Here is a 17,473-nt window from a genome sequence, read left to right as displayed (position 1 = left end):
TCACTCCCTAACAGTTTTGTTTGTTCAGCTATTGTTCAGTTTTCCACATATTCCCCCCAAGAAGCTGGGATGTTATTACCAGTCATGTTCCCAGGTGGTTCAGATGGTAAAAATCCGCCTGTAATGCAGGAGACGCGGGTTCATTCTCTGGGTTGGGAAGATCCCCTGGAGGAGGAAATGGCAACCCACTCCATTATTCTTGCCTGGGGAATCCCATGGACAGAGGAGCCTGGCAAACTACAGTCCATGGGATTGCAAAGAGTCAGACATGACTGAGAAAGGCAACCACATATTGTCTTCCCTTCCTATGTGAGTATTTTTCTTGTCTCTAATTTAGATGGTGATACATTATCAGGTCTGTTTCCACATTTTCATTTTCTTACACTGTTGGTGTGATTAAAATCTTAACGACCGATTCTGTATCTAAAAGGCTAAAGAACATAAGCTTTTAATAGTTAGAAGCGGTCTTCACTACCATCAAAATGAGTAATTCCTGTCTTTGGACTTGCAGTTCTGAACATACAGAAATGTGATAGAGAAATAGGGTAGTCATTGAGTCTAATTATAAGAGTTGGGTTTCTTTCTTTTTTAAATAGCTTTTCCGAATTAATGAAGCCAATCAACTCATGCAGTATGACCAGTGTTTGACGAAGGGGCCTGATGGATCCAAAGTTATGATTACACACTGCAATCTGAATGAATTTAAGGAATGGCAGTACTTCAAGGTATTCTGCATCTTAGTTCTGAAATATATGCTGTTTCATTTTAATATATGGAATTGAGACATGTAAACGTTAAAACCTGCATTCTCACTGGCTTGCATTTCCCTCTCATTTTCCTGATCACTGGAGAATCACCGTTCGATAACAGAGCACCCCTTTTATTCTCTAGTACAATGTCATCACGGACAGGTACCACCCAGGGTCCATGCAGACCCACTGTTCATTTATCCACATAGGGAAACCAGGGTTCCCTGAGGCAATCATCACCATTGTTATAATATCAAAATCTGATCTTTTTAATCTAAATGATAATATATATAATTTTAGTGAATGGCTTATTTATATATACATAAGTATATATAGTTTTAATGAATGCCTCGGTTAGTTTAACTTTTAAAATATTGCTGCCTGTTGTCCAGCAGGTGGCGATAGAGATGAACAGGTAACGTGTTGGATTCCAGGCTTCACAGCTTCTCCTCCTGGCTGTTAAATGCAGGATAGGTGTTGCCTGTTGCTTGTTTTAAAAGCCACATTTAGTTCTTCATTTGACTCTGTGGGAGCAGTGTTTCTATTTCAGGTGTGAATTTTCAATGTTGTATGCCAAGTTGAGGATTCCAACATTCGAATGGTACTCTATAATTTTCGAAGTCTAGACTTGGCTAAAGTAAATCAATTTATTGTGAAACAAAAAGCTGAAAAAGCTCCCCCAAACTGAAAGAAGCTGGCAGCCCTTAACTTTCTGTACACATCTTGTATTTGTTGTCATGCCCTCCCTGCCAGAAAACACTTGTTTGCCATGTAGTGACGATGTTAATGGCCTAGCTGAATATTCCCAGTTATGGGAATTATATATGTTGCATAGATAATTACCAAGAAGCGGTAAGTTTGTGTCAGTTGCTGATGTTAGGAAGAAGATTAATATAACTCCCAGAGAACAGAGCATTTATTTCCACAAAGAAAGATGAATAATAGCAGTAAAGCCAAGGGATGATTAGTTAACTAGTAAAAGAAGGTTAACAGATGCAAAAAAATATGAGAAGGAATGGATAAAAAATGGGATACACATATTTTCGATACTATATTTTAAAGGGCACAGCACCGAATATCAGTTTGTGCATCAGATGTTACTATTAATAAATATTCACTGGGGCCTTTCAAAAAATAGCTAAAGCCCATGTAGAAATAAAAATAAGCAAAATGGGGCTTCCTTGGTGACTCAGTGGTAAAGAATCCGCCTGCCAATGCAGGAGACACAGGTTTGATCCCTGATCCGGGAAGACCCCACTGCCACAGAGCAACAAAGCCTGTGCGCCGCAACTACTGAGCCTGTGCTCCAGAGCCTGGGAGCCCAGACACAGCAACTGCTGAACCCCATGCACCCTAGAGCCCGGGCTCCACAAGAGAAGCCGCCCCAGTGAGAAGCCTGCTCACCACAACTAGAGAAGAGAAAGCTGGTGCCCTACAAGGAAGACCCAGATCAGATCAGATTAGATCAGTCGCTCAGTCGTGTCCGACTCTTTGCAACCCCATGAACCGCAGCACGCCAGGCCTCCCTGTCCATCACCAACTCCTGGAGTTCACTGAGACTCACGTCCATCGAGTCAGTGATGCCATCCAGCCATCTCATCCTCTGTCGTCCCCTTCTCCTCCTGCCCCCAATCCTTCCCAGCATCAGAGTCTTTTCCAATGAGTCAACTCTTTGCATGAGGTGGCCAAAGTACTGGAGTTTCAGCTTCAGCATCATTCCCTCCAAAGAAATCCCAGGTCTGATCTCCTTCAGAATGGACTGGTTGGATCTCCTTGCAGTCCAAGGGACTCTCAAGAGTCTTCTCCAACACCACAGACCCAGCACAGTCAAAAATAATAAATAAGAAACAAAAACAAGATATTAAAGAAATAAAATGCCATAGGATAGGGAAAGAGAGATTAATAGGAGGCTTTATTTCTGGTGAGTTTTGGGTAGGAAGTATCACTGCACGGGATCTTGAGGTGTGATAAGACTTTTCATGAAGGATGAATGCAATGACAAGTGAGCAGAGTCATAGCGTCTTAGTGTAGAGAATTCTAGGAGCTGGGTGTTTTCTGGTTCCCTAAGTTGTTCTCCATGGGAAAGAGCATGGAACTTTTTATGGTCTTTGGGGAGTGACCAACCTTAGCTGAGGATCACAGTGATAGCAAACAGTGGGTACTTTTAGGAAGATAATTCTGGAAACATTTTCAAGCCTGGACTGGTGAGCAGGAGGCCAGCTCAGTCAGCAGTTCTCACTCTGCTCCTCTGGACCCATTTACATCCTTACTAACTGCTGACACACTCCCAGGGAGATTTGTTATACAGCTTACAGCTAATGGGGTTTCTGAATTGGGAATTAAACCTGAGAACTGTTATGAGTATTGCTGTACATATTCATGTAAAAGTAATAGTCATAACCCTATTACATGTTAATATAAATAACACTTTTAATGAAAAATAGCTATTTTCCCCACCACAATGAGAAGAATGGCACTGTTTTATAGTTTCACAAATGCCTTTAGTATCTGATTTAATAGAAGAACTCTGGATTCCTATTCTGCTTCTGCATTTAGTTTGATGCGAGATGTTGTTCTAGTTGAGTATTTTAGGAAAATCCAGCCTTGTCTAGACATGCAGTTTGAAAACAAGGGATAATTTAATAGCCTTTTCAGATAATTGTGCTACACAAGGGTGTAGGTGGTGGTTTCTTTTTATTCATTCATTCATTTATAGCTGTGCTGGGTCACCATAGCTGTGCCCAGGCTTTCTTTAGTTGCTGTGAGTAGGGGCTCCACTCTAGCTGTGCTGCACGGGCTTCTCATTGTGGAGCACAGGCTCTAGGTGCCCAGGCTTCAAACAGCTGTGGCTCCCGGACCCTAGAGCACGGGCTTCAGGAGATGTGGTGCACTTCTGGAGTTGCCAGGGGTTGTTGCTCTGCCACGTGTGGGATCTTCCTAGATCAGGGGACCTGTGTCCAAGTTATTTGCAATGTGGAATCTGGAATCCCTGTCAGTGAACATTTTGTCTTCTGTTGCATTAAAGCCACTTGTCTGTCTCAAACTTTGAATGGATCTTTTGTAACATCACACTTTCACAGCTCATTTGGAAAATATCGACTCACTAAGTCATCCAGATCTTCCAAATGATGGCACATTTCATCATATACTGCTCCTGAAATCACAAATATAACCATTTTTCACCAGAAAAGTCTTTAAATCTTGTGGTGCTGTCACATTCTTGATGATGGATACAAGTTTTCTAAAACTCAAATTTTTGCTTGAAAACTTAGGTTTTATCAATGGCAACAAATAACTGTCAGCTTTATATTGTTTTTCTTTTCCCCTTGAAGTGACAGGCTCACTTTATTTTCTGTAAAATGTCTCCCCAGCCCCAAGTTTGCATAATTGTAATCTGCCTGCGATTTGTCCTTTTAAGTCACATGACAAGAAAAGGCGCTCGTTCAGCCCTCAAGTCCAGCAACTGCCCATGTTCTGGCCATTCTTACCTACTGTCTCTCAGGGTCAAGTCTTAATAAAACAAACACGTTTTACTGCTTCATCAAGGACATTCTAAAATGAAACTGGCTTTTTTTCTAATTGTGAGTCTGTGGCTACGGAGAACGTGACCACTTGATTGATGTTACAGCCCCAGCTCTTTGACCCAGCATGGCTTTTGCACTGTCTGTATAAATGTCCATACAGTGGAAAAGACAGTTAAGGTCTTTGTATTATTAGGAAATTGTTTCGACCCTACAGACCCAATCTTAGCTAGTCTGAGGACTGCACTCTGCGAGCTGAATCGAACCTCCAGCAGGTGACAAGGACTTGACTAAGACAAGGGCGGTGGGGATGGGAAAGGGTACAAGCCCAAGTCCTGCAAATGTCCATGTTCAGCTGGTGACTCGAAGGAAGGCGGGCATGCAGCCTGAGCTGCGCTGTCCTAAGCTCAGGACAGCTGGATTAGCTGGATAGGAACTAGGGGAGCTGGTCTGGAGGAGAAGATGATGAATTTAAGTTTGTATGTGTTGAATTGGAGGTACCCGCAGCACATCACACCTGAACAACAAAAGGATGTAGAAGACTGACAAGAGAAACCCAGAGTCTGGGGTGAAGCTGCTTCACACCTGACCAATTTGCTTGAATTGTCTTCTTACGAAAGCCAGGAAGTGACCTGTCTAATGCCAGTGACAGCACAGAGCTCACGTGTAACGCTGTGTTTCCCTCTGTTTTCCAGAACCTGCACAGGCTGACTCACATTCCTTCCGGAAAGTGCTTGGATCGCTCAGAGGTCCTCCATCAAGTGTTCATCTCCGACTGCGACTCCAGCAAAATGACTCAAAAGTGGGAGATAAATAACATCCATAGTGTTTAGAAGGAACGAAAGAAATCAGTAACCTACCTACTGACACGTAAGCTTATACAGGACTGAAAGCCGCCTGAAACCTGCTGCAACTCTTGTCACCTGTACAGCTCCAAACCCAGAGGCTCCGCGGGCCTGAGGACGTTGACAAACTGTGATTTTTACAATAACATGATCATCTGCAGTTACTGTTTACAAAACTGCTTTTACCTTAAACTTTGTAGATGTTTACATCTTTTTTGTTTTGTTTTAAGATGCTGTTGGTAATCTGTGCGTTTAGCTCTGTTTTATTTAGAACAGAGTTAAAAGCATTGTTGTCTTCTTTGGGATTACACTCAGGGGTCTGAAAGGCAGTTTGATTTTTTTTTTTTTTTTTTTAAACACACTTGAAAAAAAAGGTTGGAGTAACCAGACTTTCCTATGTAACTTGGTGATTATCAACCTGTTATGTCTTTATTTAATTTTACATCTTTTTGAAGCACTGCCACAGGTTATTAGCCAAGGTGGCCTTCCTCCACGGTCATGCTGCTTTTTTGAAAGGTGAATTTCAACACATTTAGTGCCTCTTTCATTTCTTGGTATACTATTTCAGGAGCTTTGAATGCAATTTGTAGGATGGTATTGATGGAATCGTTCGTTACCTGTCTGAGGACTGAATTTACTCGCCTCCATTTGCTCTGAAATTGAATGCTGTATGGCTCAAAAAACAAATGACAAGATGGAAAATCCAGGGCTATTCCAAAGAGTTGGAAGATTTGTGAGGCATTAACTCCTCTACTTGTCGGCATTCCATTGCCCTCTATCAGTCCCAACTCCTAAGGCGGGAGGGGTTCCTACTAACTTGAGAAGAAAAGTCCTCTGACATTGAGGATTGGCTTTTCCCCATTACCTGTCACTTTAGAAAACTATTAATATTTCTCAGTTTTGAAACCTTGAAATGAGAGTAACACAAAGAACACAACACCACTGTAAACACATCAAAGGTTTGTTCTAACCAAGGTGAGAATTTCCAAACCCTTGTTGGATTAAGCCTTACAAGACTACTGTGTCTTATAACCTAAGCTGTGCAATTTATATAGTCAAGGCTGAATGGACCTTTCAGTTATTTCTTCAAGAAATTCCCTGCACAGTCTTTAAATTTTAAAAAAGCCTATTGAAAAATACAGTTCATGAACAAATATGAACTCCTTTCTGTTCAGTTATCTGTTAGTTCCCTAGTGTTTCTTATTTTTTTTTTTTTAGGAAGCATATTTCTGTTAGTGTTTTTCCAATGAAAAGAAGACTTGTTTGAATTCACACATTTATTGAGATAGTATCTACAAGAGGAAAACCAAATACTGCAAGTGGTCAGTTGATTTTAATATCTAAATAGTCTCTTATACCCCACAAGATTAAAATGCTCCATCAGAGGCAAAATAAATAAATAAATAAAAAGAAAATTAATGAGGCAGAGAATGGCAAGTAAATTAGAGACTGATCCTGTTATCATGATCAATGAAAGGAATTCACAAACTACTACCAGAGAAAAATATATTTTACTAAAGCTTAAAAAAGAAAACAGAAAAGAGCACCTACATTTATTTAAAAAGAAAAGCCTACAAACTTGCTTCTTCCAAGCTTAGCTCTTAAATTTGGAGAGTCAAAGTTAAACATCTTAAACAGAGTTTTATTTATAATTTTGAATCGTCAATTTGTATTTTGCTCCTGATCTCTGATCAACCATTTGAGCTTTCATTCATCTCTAGGGATGTTTAAAAAGGAATACATTTCTATGCCTATATAACTGCAAAATAAATCAACCATAAGTAAGAAACTAAGAGAATTGGTATTTAATACTTGTGTGTTTGCAAGTAGGTCGCATTTTCCTTGTTGAATAGATTATAACCTTGTTAACTATGCATAGGCCTAAGAACAGTGGCACAGAAACTGTGCATGTAAATTTTAAATGGGTATTTTGTGCAATTCATTAAGATACTCTATAAAAAATGACTCTATATATTGAAATCAGAAACCTTACCAAACACAAAAAACATCAGAAGCTGCTGCCATAATGACTATTTTCTACTGTAGGCTGTTTTGGAAATAATTCCATATCCTTGCTTTGTAAGTTGATAATATCACTATGCATTTCTACTCATTTTATAAATTTGATTTATGCAGATTTTGATACACTGTATGTTTCTGTAGAAATTGTATAAATATTCAAAATTTTATTAGGGGTAAATTTGAGAAGTTTATGTATATCTTAATTCTGGGTTGCTTGTTTTTTAGGTGAGAAATAAATAAAATATTGTATTTTAATCCATGGGTTTTTTTTTTTTTTTTTTAGTACTTGTAATCCTTTTTTATATATATCTAAACACTGCATGTTTGAAGTAATTACTTGACTTTATTGTTTATAAGGGTGTGGCACAGCAGTAAAGAATCTACGAATGCAAGAGATGCAAGAGATGCAGGTTCAATCCCTGGGTCAGGAAGATCCCCTGGAGAAGGAAATGGCAACCCACTCCAGTATTCCTGCCTGGAAAATTCCATGGACAGAGGAGCCTGGAGGGGCTACAGTCCATGTGGTCGCCAAGAGTCAGATATGACTGAGAACACACACTCATTGTTTGCAAGATACAGTAGTATTGGTGCTTTCGAACTATGGTACTGGAGAAAACTCCTGAGAGTCCCTTGGACAGCAAGGAGATCAAACCAGTCAATCCTAAAGGAAATCAACCCTGAATATTCATTGCAAGGACTGATACTGAAGCTGAAGCTCCAATACTTTGGCCACCTGATTCCAAGAGCCAGCTCATTAGAAAAGACCCTGATGCTGGGAAGGATTCAGAGCAAGAGAAGAAGCAGGCGACAGAAGGTGAGATGGTTGGATGGCATCACTGACTCAGCTGACATGAGTTTGAGCAAACACTGGGAGATAGTGAAGGACAGGGAAGCCTGGCATGCTACAGTCCTTTGGGGCTGCAGAGAGTCGGACACAACTTAGCGACTGAATAACAGCAACAACCATATATTGAGTATATGCTTGAGTGTTGGTTAGAATTTGCTTAGACTACTCAGAGCTTATATCTAAAAAGGAAACATAAAGAATTATTTTTGCCCCGGTTGCTTATGTATAGCAGTTTTTTTAAGTCACTTACCAAATATAAAACACAACCCCAGCAACATATATCCTTGGCAGTGTATTCTCCTATACCATTGCCTATTAAAACCAAAAATTTAAGTAAAGTCTTAACAATCTTCTAGATCAACTAGATAAGGAAGCCTTCCCAAATGAAGTGAGAAATGGGCTATAGGACCTCATAGCACAACCCATGACACCTCAAGAGAAGGTACTGCTGCCAGCATTCCAGTAAGTGGCTATGTTGGTCTGGGAAACTCTCTCAGCCATTGTTGTGGCTTCACTTCTCAGCTGCTGTGCCTGAAAAAGTGATAGAGCACCAGCCTGGAGTGAAGGGATCTTGGACTATATATCATCATTTCTGGACAAGCTGTGTGTTGGTTTTTTTATTATTTTTTTTATCCACTTATAATTCAATGGAAGACCATGACAAGTACATGACCTGAGCCAGACGGCTAATGGATCAGTAATTGGGTATATGAATATTCATCCATGTGGAAAGTACTTTTAGAAGTACCGAGCCCTATGAGAATGCTTATTATTCAATAGAATCTGTTGAAAAAAAATTGGATAAAAGAGAGAATGATTTGGGAGGAGCACTGTCCCTGGGATTAGAGATTAATAGAAGGGTTGTTTCTAAGCTAAATTCAATAATTGCTTTGCCAATCTCAATTTTAAGATTTTGAAATGCCGATAACTGTGATTGGTATGTGCAGTTTTATAAGTGGATCAGGCCTTGGGCGTCTGAGCAGTGGTGGGATGAGGGCTCCTTAATTCTCATAACAGAATGTTTACAATCTGCTCATATGAATAGCATATACAGTGGACTTGTCTGTACTGGCATCCCTGTTTCATTACAAATTACTTGTGTTACCCTGGCAAGTTATCAGTGCTTCTCCATGCCTCAGTTTTCCCATTAGTAATATGAAGGAAATAACAGTGCCTATTTTATAGGCTTTTTATCAGGATTGTATGAGTTAACATACATGAAATGCTTAGAATACTTCCTGTCATGTAGTCAGAGTAATATAAATGGTACCTATTGTTATCTGGTTTCAAAGTCTTAAAATCAGTCGTTAATCAGAAGAACTAAGACAGCTATACTGCAGACCCTATAGGGCTCTGTGTATGTGTGTATGCCCGTCTTTCATATGTGACATGTCATTGCCTCCACTTTCCAAGTGAAGAGTTTAAGATCATAACTTAAGCTTCTTAGACTGGGGTTGAAATGGTTATCCACAAGGGAATAAATGGTTACCTCTACCTCACAGCATGTACAGAATGTAGTTTTCAGTGGTCTACTTTATCATTTAACTGTGCATCTGGAAGAACGTCTAAGAACATTCTTTCAATTATCTTTAAATGAAATTTCTCTGGGGCTTTTGATATGAGCACATAAACTCCAGCTGCCTTAATGATTAAGTGCCCAAAACAAAACTGAAACTTTCCGTAAAAAATAGAGATGAATAGGCTTCCCTGTCTGGCCATGGCACAGTAATTGTTACCATCCTCAACAGTATGCTGTTGTCCTAAACGGCTATAAAACTGGACAAAAAAATACGCAGCAGCTGTTTTCAGGAACTGGGTAACAGGCAAAGCAGACTGTGATAACGTGAGAGAAAGGAAGCACACAGGGTGAACCCGGGTTCAGCATGTCCGGCTGCCTGAAGAACTTTCCCAGCTACCATCCAGGAAAGCGGAGCTCAAGCCTTGGCAGCTGAGGAGGCTGCCCCAGTCAGCTGGGATTTACGGGACAAGATCACTGGAGGGGGCTGTGCTTGAAAGCCAGGAGAACTGTATAGCAATTTTTATACCAGTGTCATTTTTAACAGCAAAAACTCCAGGACAACCTAAATATCCATCAACAGGAGAGTGGATCAATTGTGGTATTGTCGCACAATAGACTGTTACAAGGCAATGAACATGAATGAACTGGTTATAAACAAGACAGTAGGGCAGTGTCGAGTGAAAAAGGCAATTCCCAAAAGACTTCATTCAACAAATATGTTTTGTAAAATCAAAGACAACTAAAACTACAGTAAGTCACACATGAATATGTGATCAAATATATGTGGATAAATAATATGGGATTAATAAGTGGTTACTTTATGGTTACCAGAGGGTAAAGGGAAGAGGTGAATGACAAATTAGGGGTATGGGATTAACAAACTAGGTAAAAATTGATAACCAACAAGAATTTACCATATAGCACAGGGAATTATACCCAATATCTTATTAACAACCTATAATGGAATTTGATCTGCAAAATAACTGAATTCACTATGCTGTACACCTGAAACTTAATACAATATTGTAAATCAACTATACTTAAAAAAAAAAAAAAGTTAAATAACTTGTCCAAATACCCAAATTTAGTATTGAAGTCAAGGACATAGCTCCAATATTGAGTATCCCCAGAGCTCTGTGGGAGGAATTTCTATTGTATTTTCCACATAACTAGTTTTCCTCTCCACTTAGAGAGTTAAGAATCTCAGAAGTGAATCTGGTAATCTTATTATGACAACTATATTATTAATATATATACATGTTATCATGCATACTTTTAGCTAATATTTATTTTTCTTACCACCAAGAGAAGTGTCTTGGATGTATTGCCTCATTTAACGCTCAGAAAAAGAAAAATCTGATTTTAACACCTGAGGAAACTGAAAGGTTATACGCCAGGTCTGATGTTACCAAACTGATCAGAAAAAAAGATCCTTGGGACCTCCCAGTGGTTAAGATTCCATGCTTCTACTGCAGGGGGATCAGGTTTGATGCCTAGTTGGGGAACTAAGATCCCACATGCTGCGTGGCATAGCCAAAAAATAGAAAAAAAAATTTTAATTAAAAAAAGTAATTCACTTAAAAAGAGAAACTGAGCCCTATTCAAACTGATCTGATTCTCAATATAAGCTCATCAGCTCACTTTTTTGAAATCAGCTCACTCTTAATTTCTTTCATAACTTTTTTCTTTGTATTTTAGTTTGTTCTCTGTATATGCTGTTTCAGCTTTACTGTAGAAATACAGAGAATTGAAGAATAACACATGAATATGATTGAATTGCAGTTTTGCTTAAAAGTTGTTTGCTTTTAATGTGAAATACTATTTGTGCTCCTGAGCCGGTATTCTATTAGCTATGGTAACTCCTAAGATGAGGCTAAGAGAGGGTTGGGCCAAGTCCTGAAGAACAAGGGCCCAGGAGCCCAGTGACATTCCGTTTAGACTTCAGAGACTGTACAACTGGATAAGAAGTTAGATGAGTTTCCATACAGGGCGAGGGTTTCTAGACAACTGGGAAAATAATGCTTAGCTGGGAGGCCTATACATAAACTTTTACCAATACCCCTAACTCAAGTAAATATCATTAATATTACATTTACATACACTAATTTATAGGAGTAACCAATCCGTGACCCTTGACAGAATCTTACCTACAAACATGTTTTCTTTGAATTCAACATTTGAATTCACTGCCAATGTTTACAATTCAGACTACACATTTTTAAAAATATCTAGAATTCTGGTTCCACTTAAAATTTTGGGACATTTGGGATCTTAGACTCACATTTCCATTTAGCAACAGGACTGAGCTGAACAGTAGCTGTCACCTTTACCCTGGGCATTTATGCTTACAAATGTTTATAGATCACCTGCTCTTTCTGGCATGACGTGTACACAAATGGCTTATTTCTACAGATGTTTTATTTTTAAAAGGATTATATCTTATGCATTGGCAAAACAGGTCCTTTAGCTTTCTTCTTGCTATTCCCCAAGAAATAAAGTCATTACTGCTTTATCAACATTTTTAGTGGCATGTAATGAAGTTAACTTTAAGATAATGCTGTTTGTGCTAAGACAAACATGGTTTACTACTTACAGTAAATGATTTCTGTTGAAAAGCAGAATACAAAAATGCTTACTGTCTTGCATTGAGCAACTTTGCAAGTTACTGCTTTAATACGTAGGGCACCTTAGGATCTTCTAACCCAGCTTTTATAGATTAGAAGACCAAAAGTAGTGGCTACCATCTGGAAAGAAACTTGAGACCCTACTTCAGTTCTTGTACCAAAATAAATTCCAGAAGGATCAAAGATTTAATTAAGTAATAAGAAAGCAAAGATAACTTTGGGAAAGGTCTCCCAAGGCCACTAAAGAATAAATTTGCCTCATAAAAATAAATCTTTGCATGAAAAAAAGCATCATAAAGTCAAAAGACAACAAAGAAAAAATACCAATATTTACAATGCATTTCACAAAGGGTCATTTTCCTTATTTCCCACAAATGACTAAAAAAAGACCAATGAGACAGAAGGCCATCGGAAATACAAATGGCTCTTTAACATAAAAAATATACTAAATTCATAATAGGAGAAACCATTTTTTTATATATCAGGATAGCAAAGATTAAGAAGTTTGATAACATTGCTGAGGAAACAGGCACTCTGAAACAGTCATTGCTGTGGAGTATGTTTCAGTAAAACTTCTGAGAGCAATTTTGGCAAGTTTCAGCAGCTTAACAGCCAGAGAGCAGGTTCCAGCATATACCAAGTACAGGTTTTAGCTATTATAATTAGCACATTTTTTAATGTGCAAACTTTTAAATGCTTTTTATAGAAATTTCTGAAATCGTACATATAAGATATTCATGGCAGTGTTCTTAAAGCAAAAAAATTCAAACATAACTATCTTTAGGGAACTGGTTAAATTATGATCTATTCAGTGGAGTACTATGCAGATGGCTATTTAAGTGAAATGTGGCAATTCTGTTGAGCCAAGAACCTAAAACGAGAATTAAGGGGCAGGACAACATATATAGTAAGCTTCCTTTGTGACTATTGTGCTTCCCATCTCTCTTGAAGGATGTGTCATTGTACTCCTGGAGTCGCCTCTTGGGAGAAGCTGGTAGTTGGAAATCAAGATTGTAAACTACCCACTATATAGCCCATTTACATAAAGATATGACTTGTTTTTAAAAAGAAAAAGCGGGGTATGGTCTTCATAAGCACACCCGCCAAGTACTGGCTGGTCTGGAATAGAACATGACTCTTACCCATATTTTAATGCTTTCCAACATAACCACTCCTTGAAGTCATTTAGTCTTAAAAACAAGGGTGTTGCAAATTTTGATCAACACTTAAGAGAAAATATCAAATGAGGACTCATCTCAAATGCTGAGATTACACAGCAGCTTTTTTTTTAAATGTGTCATTCTTAGCTTACACATTTAAAATGTAGTTCATTTAAAGAAAATGAAAGTAGTCCCAAAAAAATCCCCAAAAAAGTGACAAGGAACCTGATAGGTCTACTTCATGAATCGAGTTTTAAAGAAATTCTTAAGAAACAGACTTTCACTGTATTTGTTTTAGAAACTAGCATCTTTTCTAAGCATTAAGGACTGTTGTAAATACTTGTAAATACATTCTTGTTTAATCATTAGAACACTTCAAAGTAGATATTGACCCCATATACAAATGGAGAGAAATAAACCCAGAGGCAGAGTCCACACAGCAGTTATTAGGTAAAGCTGGGGACTTGGGATCCAGATATGGGTATGTCTTTAAAATACTTTACCCCACAATGTTTTAGTGTTAAGTCACCTAACATCAGGAAATCGTTTTTAAACACATAAAACTAGTTTTTACGATCCGCGAAGGCCCCCAAATAACAACTGTGGTATGATAATGGAGGGCCATCACTAAGAAGTTTGAAGATTTTACCTGAGTACATCCGCTCTGGGAATTATGCTAATAACTTACACCTCCCATTTAACAATGTTATGTAAGAAATGAATCTTAAAATATTTACTCTGAATATGGCATAAGATAGACAACCCAGGCTCCCATGGTTGGGTTTTAAGAATTTTGGTTTCTATTGTAAAAACTAGGTAACCAAGATTGTCAGGTTTAACTGTCAAACCATCAACAAATAGGTTTCCTTTATACTCTTCCAGCCAACACTTGGCCAACTTTCACTAATAACTTGATAATGATTTGAAGTGTTTACCTAATTCAAATACAAGCAACTGCTTTCTCAAATCAGCATTTCTTAATAACTGCTTTCACCTGTAAACAGAAATCCTAGTGAATTTTATCTTGTTAGTCACGGAAAATCATAATAATCATCTCAAAAGCTTTCTTGGCTTAGTTACCCAGAATTCTAGGCTTAAGACCACACCGATTTTTGAAATCTTAAAATGCCAACTAAAAAGAAAAAACCCAAGGGTCAAGTTAGCTAACAAATGAACATAAATGTCAAGAACAAAACCTGCTCAGTGTGTAAGACTGCATAAATTTTTAAAGTTCATTAAATTCCATAACTGATTTTTAAAGAACACTCTGTGTAAATATGAATATTGGCATGTTTGACTTTTAACAAAACATACTAAATCAACCATGTCTAAGAACTATTAGGCAGAAAGACAAAAAAAGTGATACGGCTCCAGACCATGAAAGTAAAAGCTAATTTAGCATGTAAGACAAGGACAATAGGAATAATATATATAATTTTATTACAAAATTTAAAAAAAAAACAAAAAACAAAAAACGCAACATTCTCATTCTAGAAAACCCAAAAGTTGCTATTGATGCTAATTTCTATGAGTTTGCTGTGCTACCATACACAAGTCAAGAAATTAAAGAAACCATTAAATATTTAGAAACATTTAACATCAGAAGCTTGAAACTCTAACTGTATGTAGTAGCCCCTCAAAAAGCCACAACTTGCATTTTTAAAAAAGTATTTTCTCTACAAAGAATCTTATCAGCTATACAAAAATCTGTACAGTTTTTATACTGAAGCTAATATTGAGCTGCACTTGAATTCACATTCTTAGCAAAACAATTGCCTGAGCACACACGCACACTCCACACATATCATTACAAGATAGCCATTTATTCCTCATCTTCATCCTCCTCCTCCTCATCTTCATCTTCCTCCTCCTCCTCTTCTTCCTCATCTTCTGGTTCATTCTTCTTCTTGGAGCCTGTCGGCCTGCCAGGACCCTTTTTTCCCGCTTCACTCTTGCCCTTGGCACGGTATGCAGCAATATCCTGAAATAGTTAAAAAAAATAAAATCAGCATCCGGTGTCATTACCCAACCTTAAAAACCACTAAGTTGTAAACAATCTGCGATTATTGGCCAATAACCCCAATGATAGTCTAAAACTCCGGTTTTGAGAGCATTTGATCCCCCTAGGTCTTAGAAAGCTAAGAAAGGTCTTAGAAAGCTGATGTAAAATAACTGGGGTGTATTAGACTGATGTCAGTCTTTTCAACTAAGAGACCTATTTTACTACAAATGAGTCTGAATGCACCAACCTACCAAGGCTACAGACATTGGTTTCGGTCAAAAGAAAAGTTTCAATTAGCTTGTGTTGCCTAAGTGTACAACTCTCACTAGACCTTTTCAAAACAAAGCTGAAAACCATTAACACAGAACTATGTATAGCTCCCAAATTCCTACAGTTTCTATTTCTAACATACTGACTTAGAAAATATCTACTGGATTTCACACTGGCTTAAAAAAAAAGTGAGGACAACACACCTTTTCGTATTTCTCCTTTAGCTTAGCTGCTTTCTGTTCATACGGCTGTTTATCTTTGGCTGACTGCTCAGACCACATTTCACCCAATTTTTTTGCAGTATCCCCAATGGATAAGCCAGGGTGTTCGCTTTTGATCTTTGGGCGATGTTCGGAGCAAAACAGGAAGAAGGCAGATCTGAAAGGAAGGAACAGAGTTGTAATAACCTGAATGAAAAAAAACGGGGGGAAGGCAATTCGGTTGGTTTTAAAAGACACTTACGGAGGCCTTTTCGGAGCGTTGGGATCTTTTTTCTTTCCCTTCTTGTCACCTTTAGGAGGGACATAATTTTTCATTTCCCTGTCGTAGCGAGCTTTGTCACTTTTTGCCATGTCTTCGAACTTGGACTTTTCCTTGGCCGACATGGTCTGTTAGCATAAAAAGAATAGTGAATATATAGCAGGACTCGAAAACTGTATCCGTCTCCAAAAGAGCGTGATCTTCTTTAGCTCCCGGTTTTCCTCAGTAAGGACCGTTTTGCCTCAGTCACCTTAAAATAAACAAGCACCCTAAGTCCTGTACTTCAAACTCGTAATAGAACATGCGCGCGCGTCAGTCCCGAGGGGAAGTTCAAAGTCACGGCCACCCGCCCGCGTGAGGCCCCCGGGCGCCCCGGCTCACCTTCCATCTCTCGGAACATTTCTTGGAAAACTCTGCGAAATTGACTGAGGAGTCGGGATGCTTCTTCTTGTGCTCCTCGCGGCAGGTCTGCACGAAGAAGGCGTACGAAGACATCTTGCCCCGCGGCTTGTTGGGGTCGCCCTTCCCCATGATGCTGCTGCTGCGGCGGAGGCGGCGTGTCCACCTGGCGGGAGAGCGGTCGAGCGCTGGCGGGCGGGGCTGCTTCCCGCCCAAACGCCCCCGCCCTCCCCCGCGCCACACTCGCGGGCCTGCCGCCCGCCCCAGCCTAGCCCTTCCTGACAGGAAAGCCCCGGGCTTCCACGCCGCGAGCCGCGTCCCCAGCTGCCGCCTCGCGCCCCGCGTTCAAAAGACTCCGGAGCCGGGCCCGGCCGAGCTTCCCGCCTCCGCAGCCCGGCCCGTCAGGCCCGCACCCGGAAACCACCAGCGGGGCTCGCCCCCAGCAGCCGCGGTGCCCCAGCAAGCCATGACGGAAGGAGGCCAGCCGACCGCGCACCCGGGGCCCGGAGCGGGCTCTTGCCTGGCGGAAGATTTTCCTCAGAGTTCCGCGCAGCGGCCGCGTCTGACCGCTACGCTGCTTCCCCGGCTCCGGCGTGAACTGGTTCTTCGCTAACGCAATCCTCCGCCTCTTGTTTTGCAGACTTCTCCGCGCCACTGCAACTTGACGAGCCGGGTCACAGACCACACCCCTGCCGCTCCGATTGGCCCTGGGGATTATTCAAACTCGAGGAGGCCCCGCCCCCTCACTAATACGGCTTTCTATTGGTCGGTATGTCGCCAGGTCCGTCCCCCCGGCCGCAGCCTAGCAGGTTCGGTGGGTCGCCCGGGTCGTTAACTCCCAGACCCGTTAGAACCGGTCAGGAGAGGAATGTGCTACTCGATCCTGATTGGCGGCCAGAAGAGGGTTTGAAAAATGGCGGGCCTGGCGCTGACTGGCTGAGGCAGGCGGCGGGGGGCGTGGCTGGCCCGCGGGGTAAACCCAGCCAGATTTAAAAATTCCCAGTCGCGAGCCGCAGGGCAGGTCTTCCGGGTCCC

At 40.2% G+C, this 17,473-nt stretch overlaps 2 protein-coding genes across 3 annotated transcripts in view; one reads left to right on the top strand and one right to left on the bottom strand.

Moving 5' to 3' along the window:
- The window catches only part of GALNT7 (polypeptide N-acetylgalactosaminyltransferase 7), a 135,967-nt gene extending 128,575 nt beyond the window's left edge, over window positions 1–7,392 (top strand). For both annotated transcript variants that reach the window (XM_070376038.1, XM_070376036.1), the window contains exons 11-12: window positions 597–725; window positions 4,966–7,392. In XM_070376038.1, coding sequence (XP_070232139.1) covers window positions 597–725; window positions 4,966–5,103 — 267 coding nt within the window. In that variant the 3' untranslated portion in view covers window positions 5,104–7,392. The remainder of the gene's footprint in view (window positions 1–596; window positions 726–4,965) is intronic.
- A 7,318-nt stretch (window positions 7,393–14,710) lies between these two features.
- HMGB2 (high mobility group box 2) lies at window positions 14,711–17,099 on the bottom strand. The gene is made up of 5 exons (XM_005892760.3): window positions 16,959–17,099; window positions 16,421–16,604; window positions 16,022–16,167; window positions 15,763–15,937; window positions 14,711–15,268 (listed from the first exon to the last, which is right to left on the bottom strand). The coding sequence occupies exons 2-5, from the start codon at window positions 16,568–16,570 to the stop codon at window positions 15,110–15,112; spliced, it is 630 nt and encodes a 209-aa protein (XP_005892822.1). The 5' UTR covers window positions 16,571–16,604; window positions 16,959–17,099; the 3' UTR covers window positions 14,711–15,109.
- Window positions 17,100–17,473: the final 374 nt, after the last annotated feature.

The sequence above is a fragment of the Bos mutus genome, chromosome 8, assembly GCF_027580195.1.
Source record: "Bos mutus isolate GX-2022 chromosome 8, NWIPB_WYAK_1.1, whole genome shotgun sequence".
Lineage (NCBI taxonomy): Eukaryota > Metazoa > Chordata > Mammalia > Artiodactyla > Bovidae > Bos > Bos mutus.
The sequence above is the reverse complement of the archived record's forward strand: the minus strand, read 5'-3'. Positions and strand labels throughout refer to the sequence as shown.

Excerpts from the sequence above, each read along its gene's own strand:
- HMGB2 (XM_005892760.3), bottom strand. The coding sequence starts at position 16,570 with ATGGGGAAGGGCGACCCCAACAAGCCGCGGGGCAAGATGTCTTCGTAC. Across the intron at positions 16,168-16,420 it reads AATGTTCCGAGAGATGGAAG|ACCATGTCGGCCAAGGAAAA; the intron begins GTGAGCCGGGGC and ends TTATGCTAACAG. Across the intron at positions 15,269-15,762 it reads TAAAGGAGAAATACGAAAAG|GATATTGCTGCATACCGTGC; the intron begins GTGTGTTGTCCT and ends TAACTATTTCAG.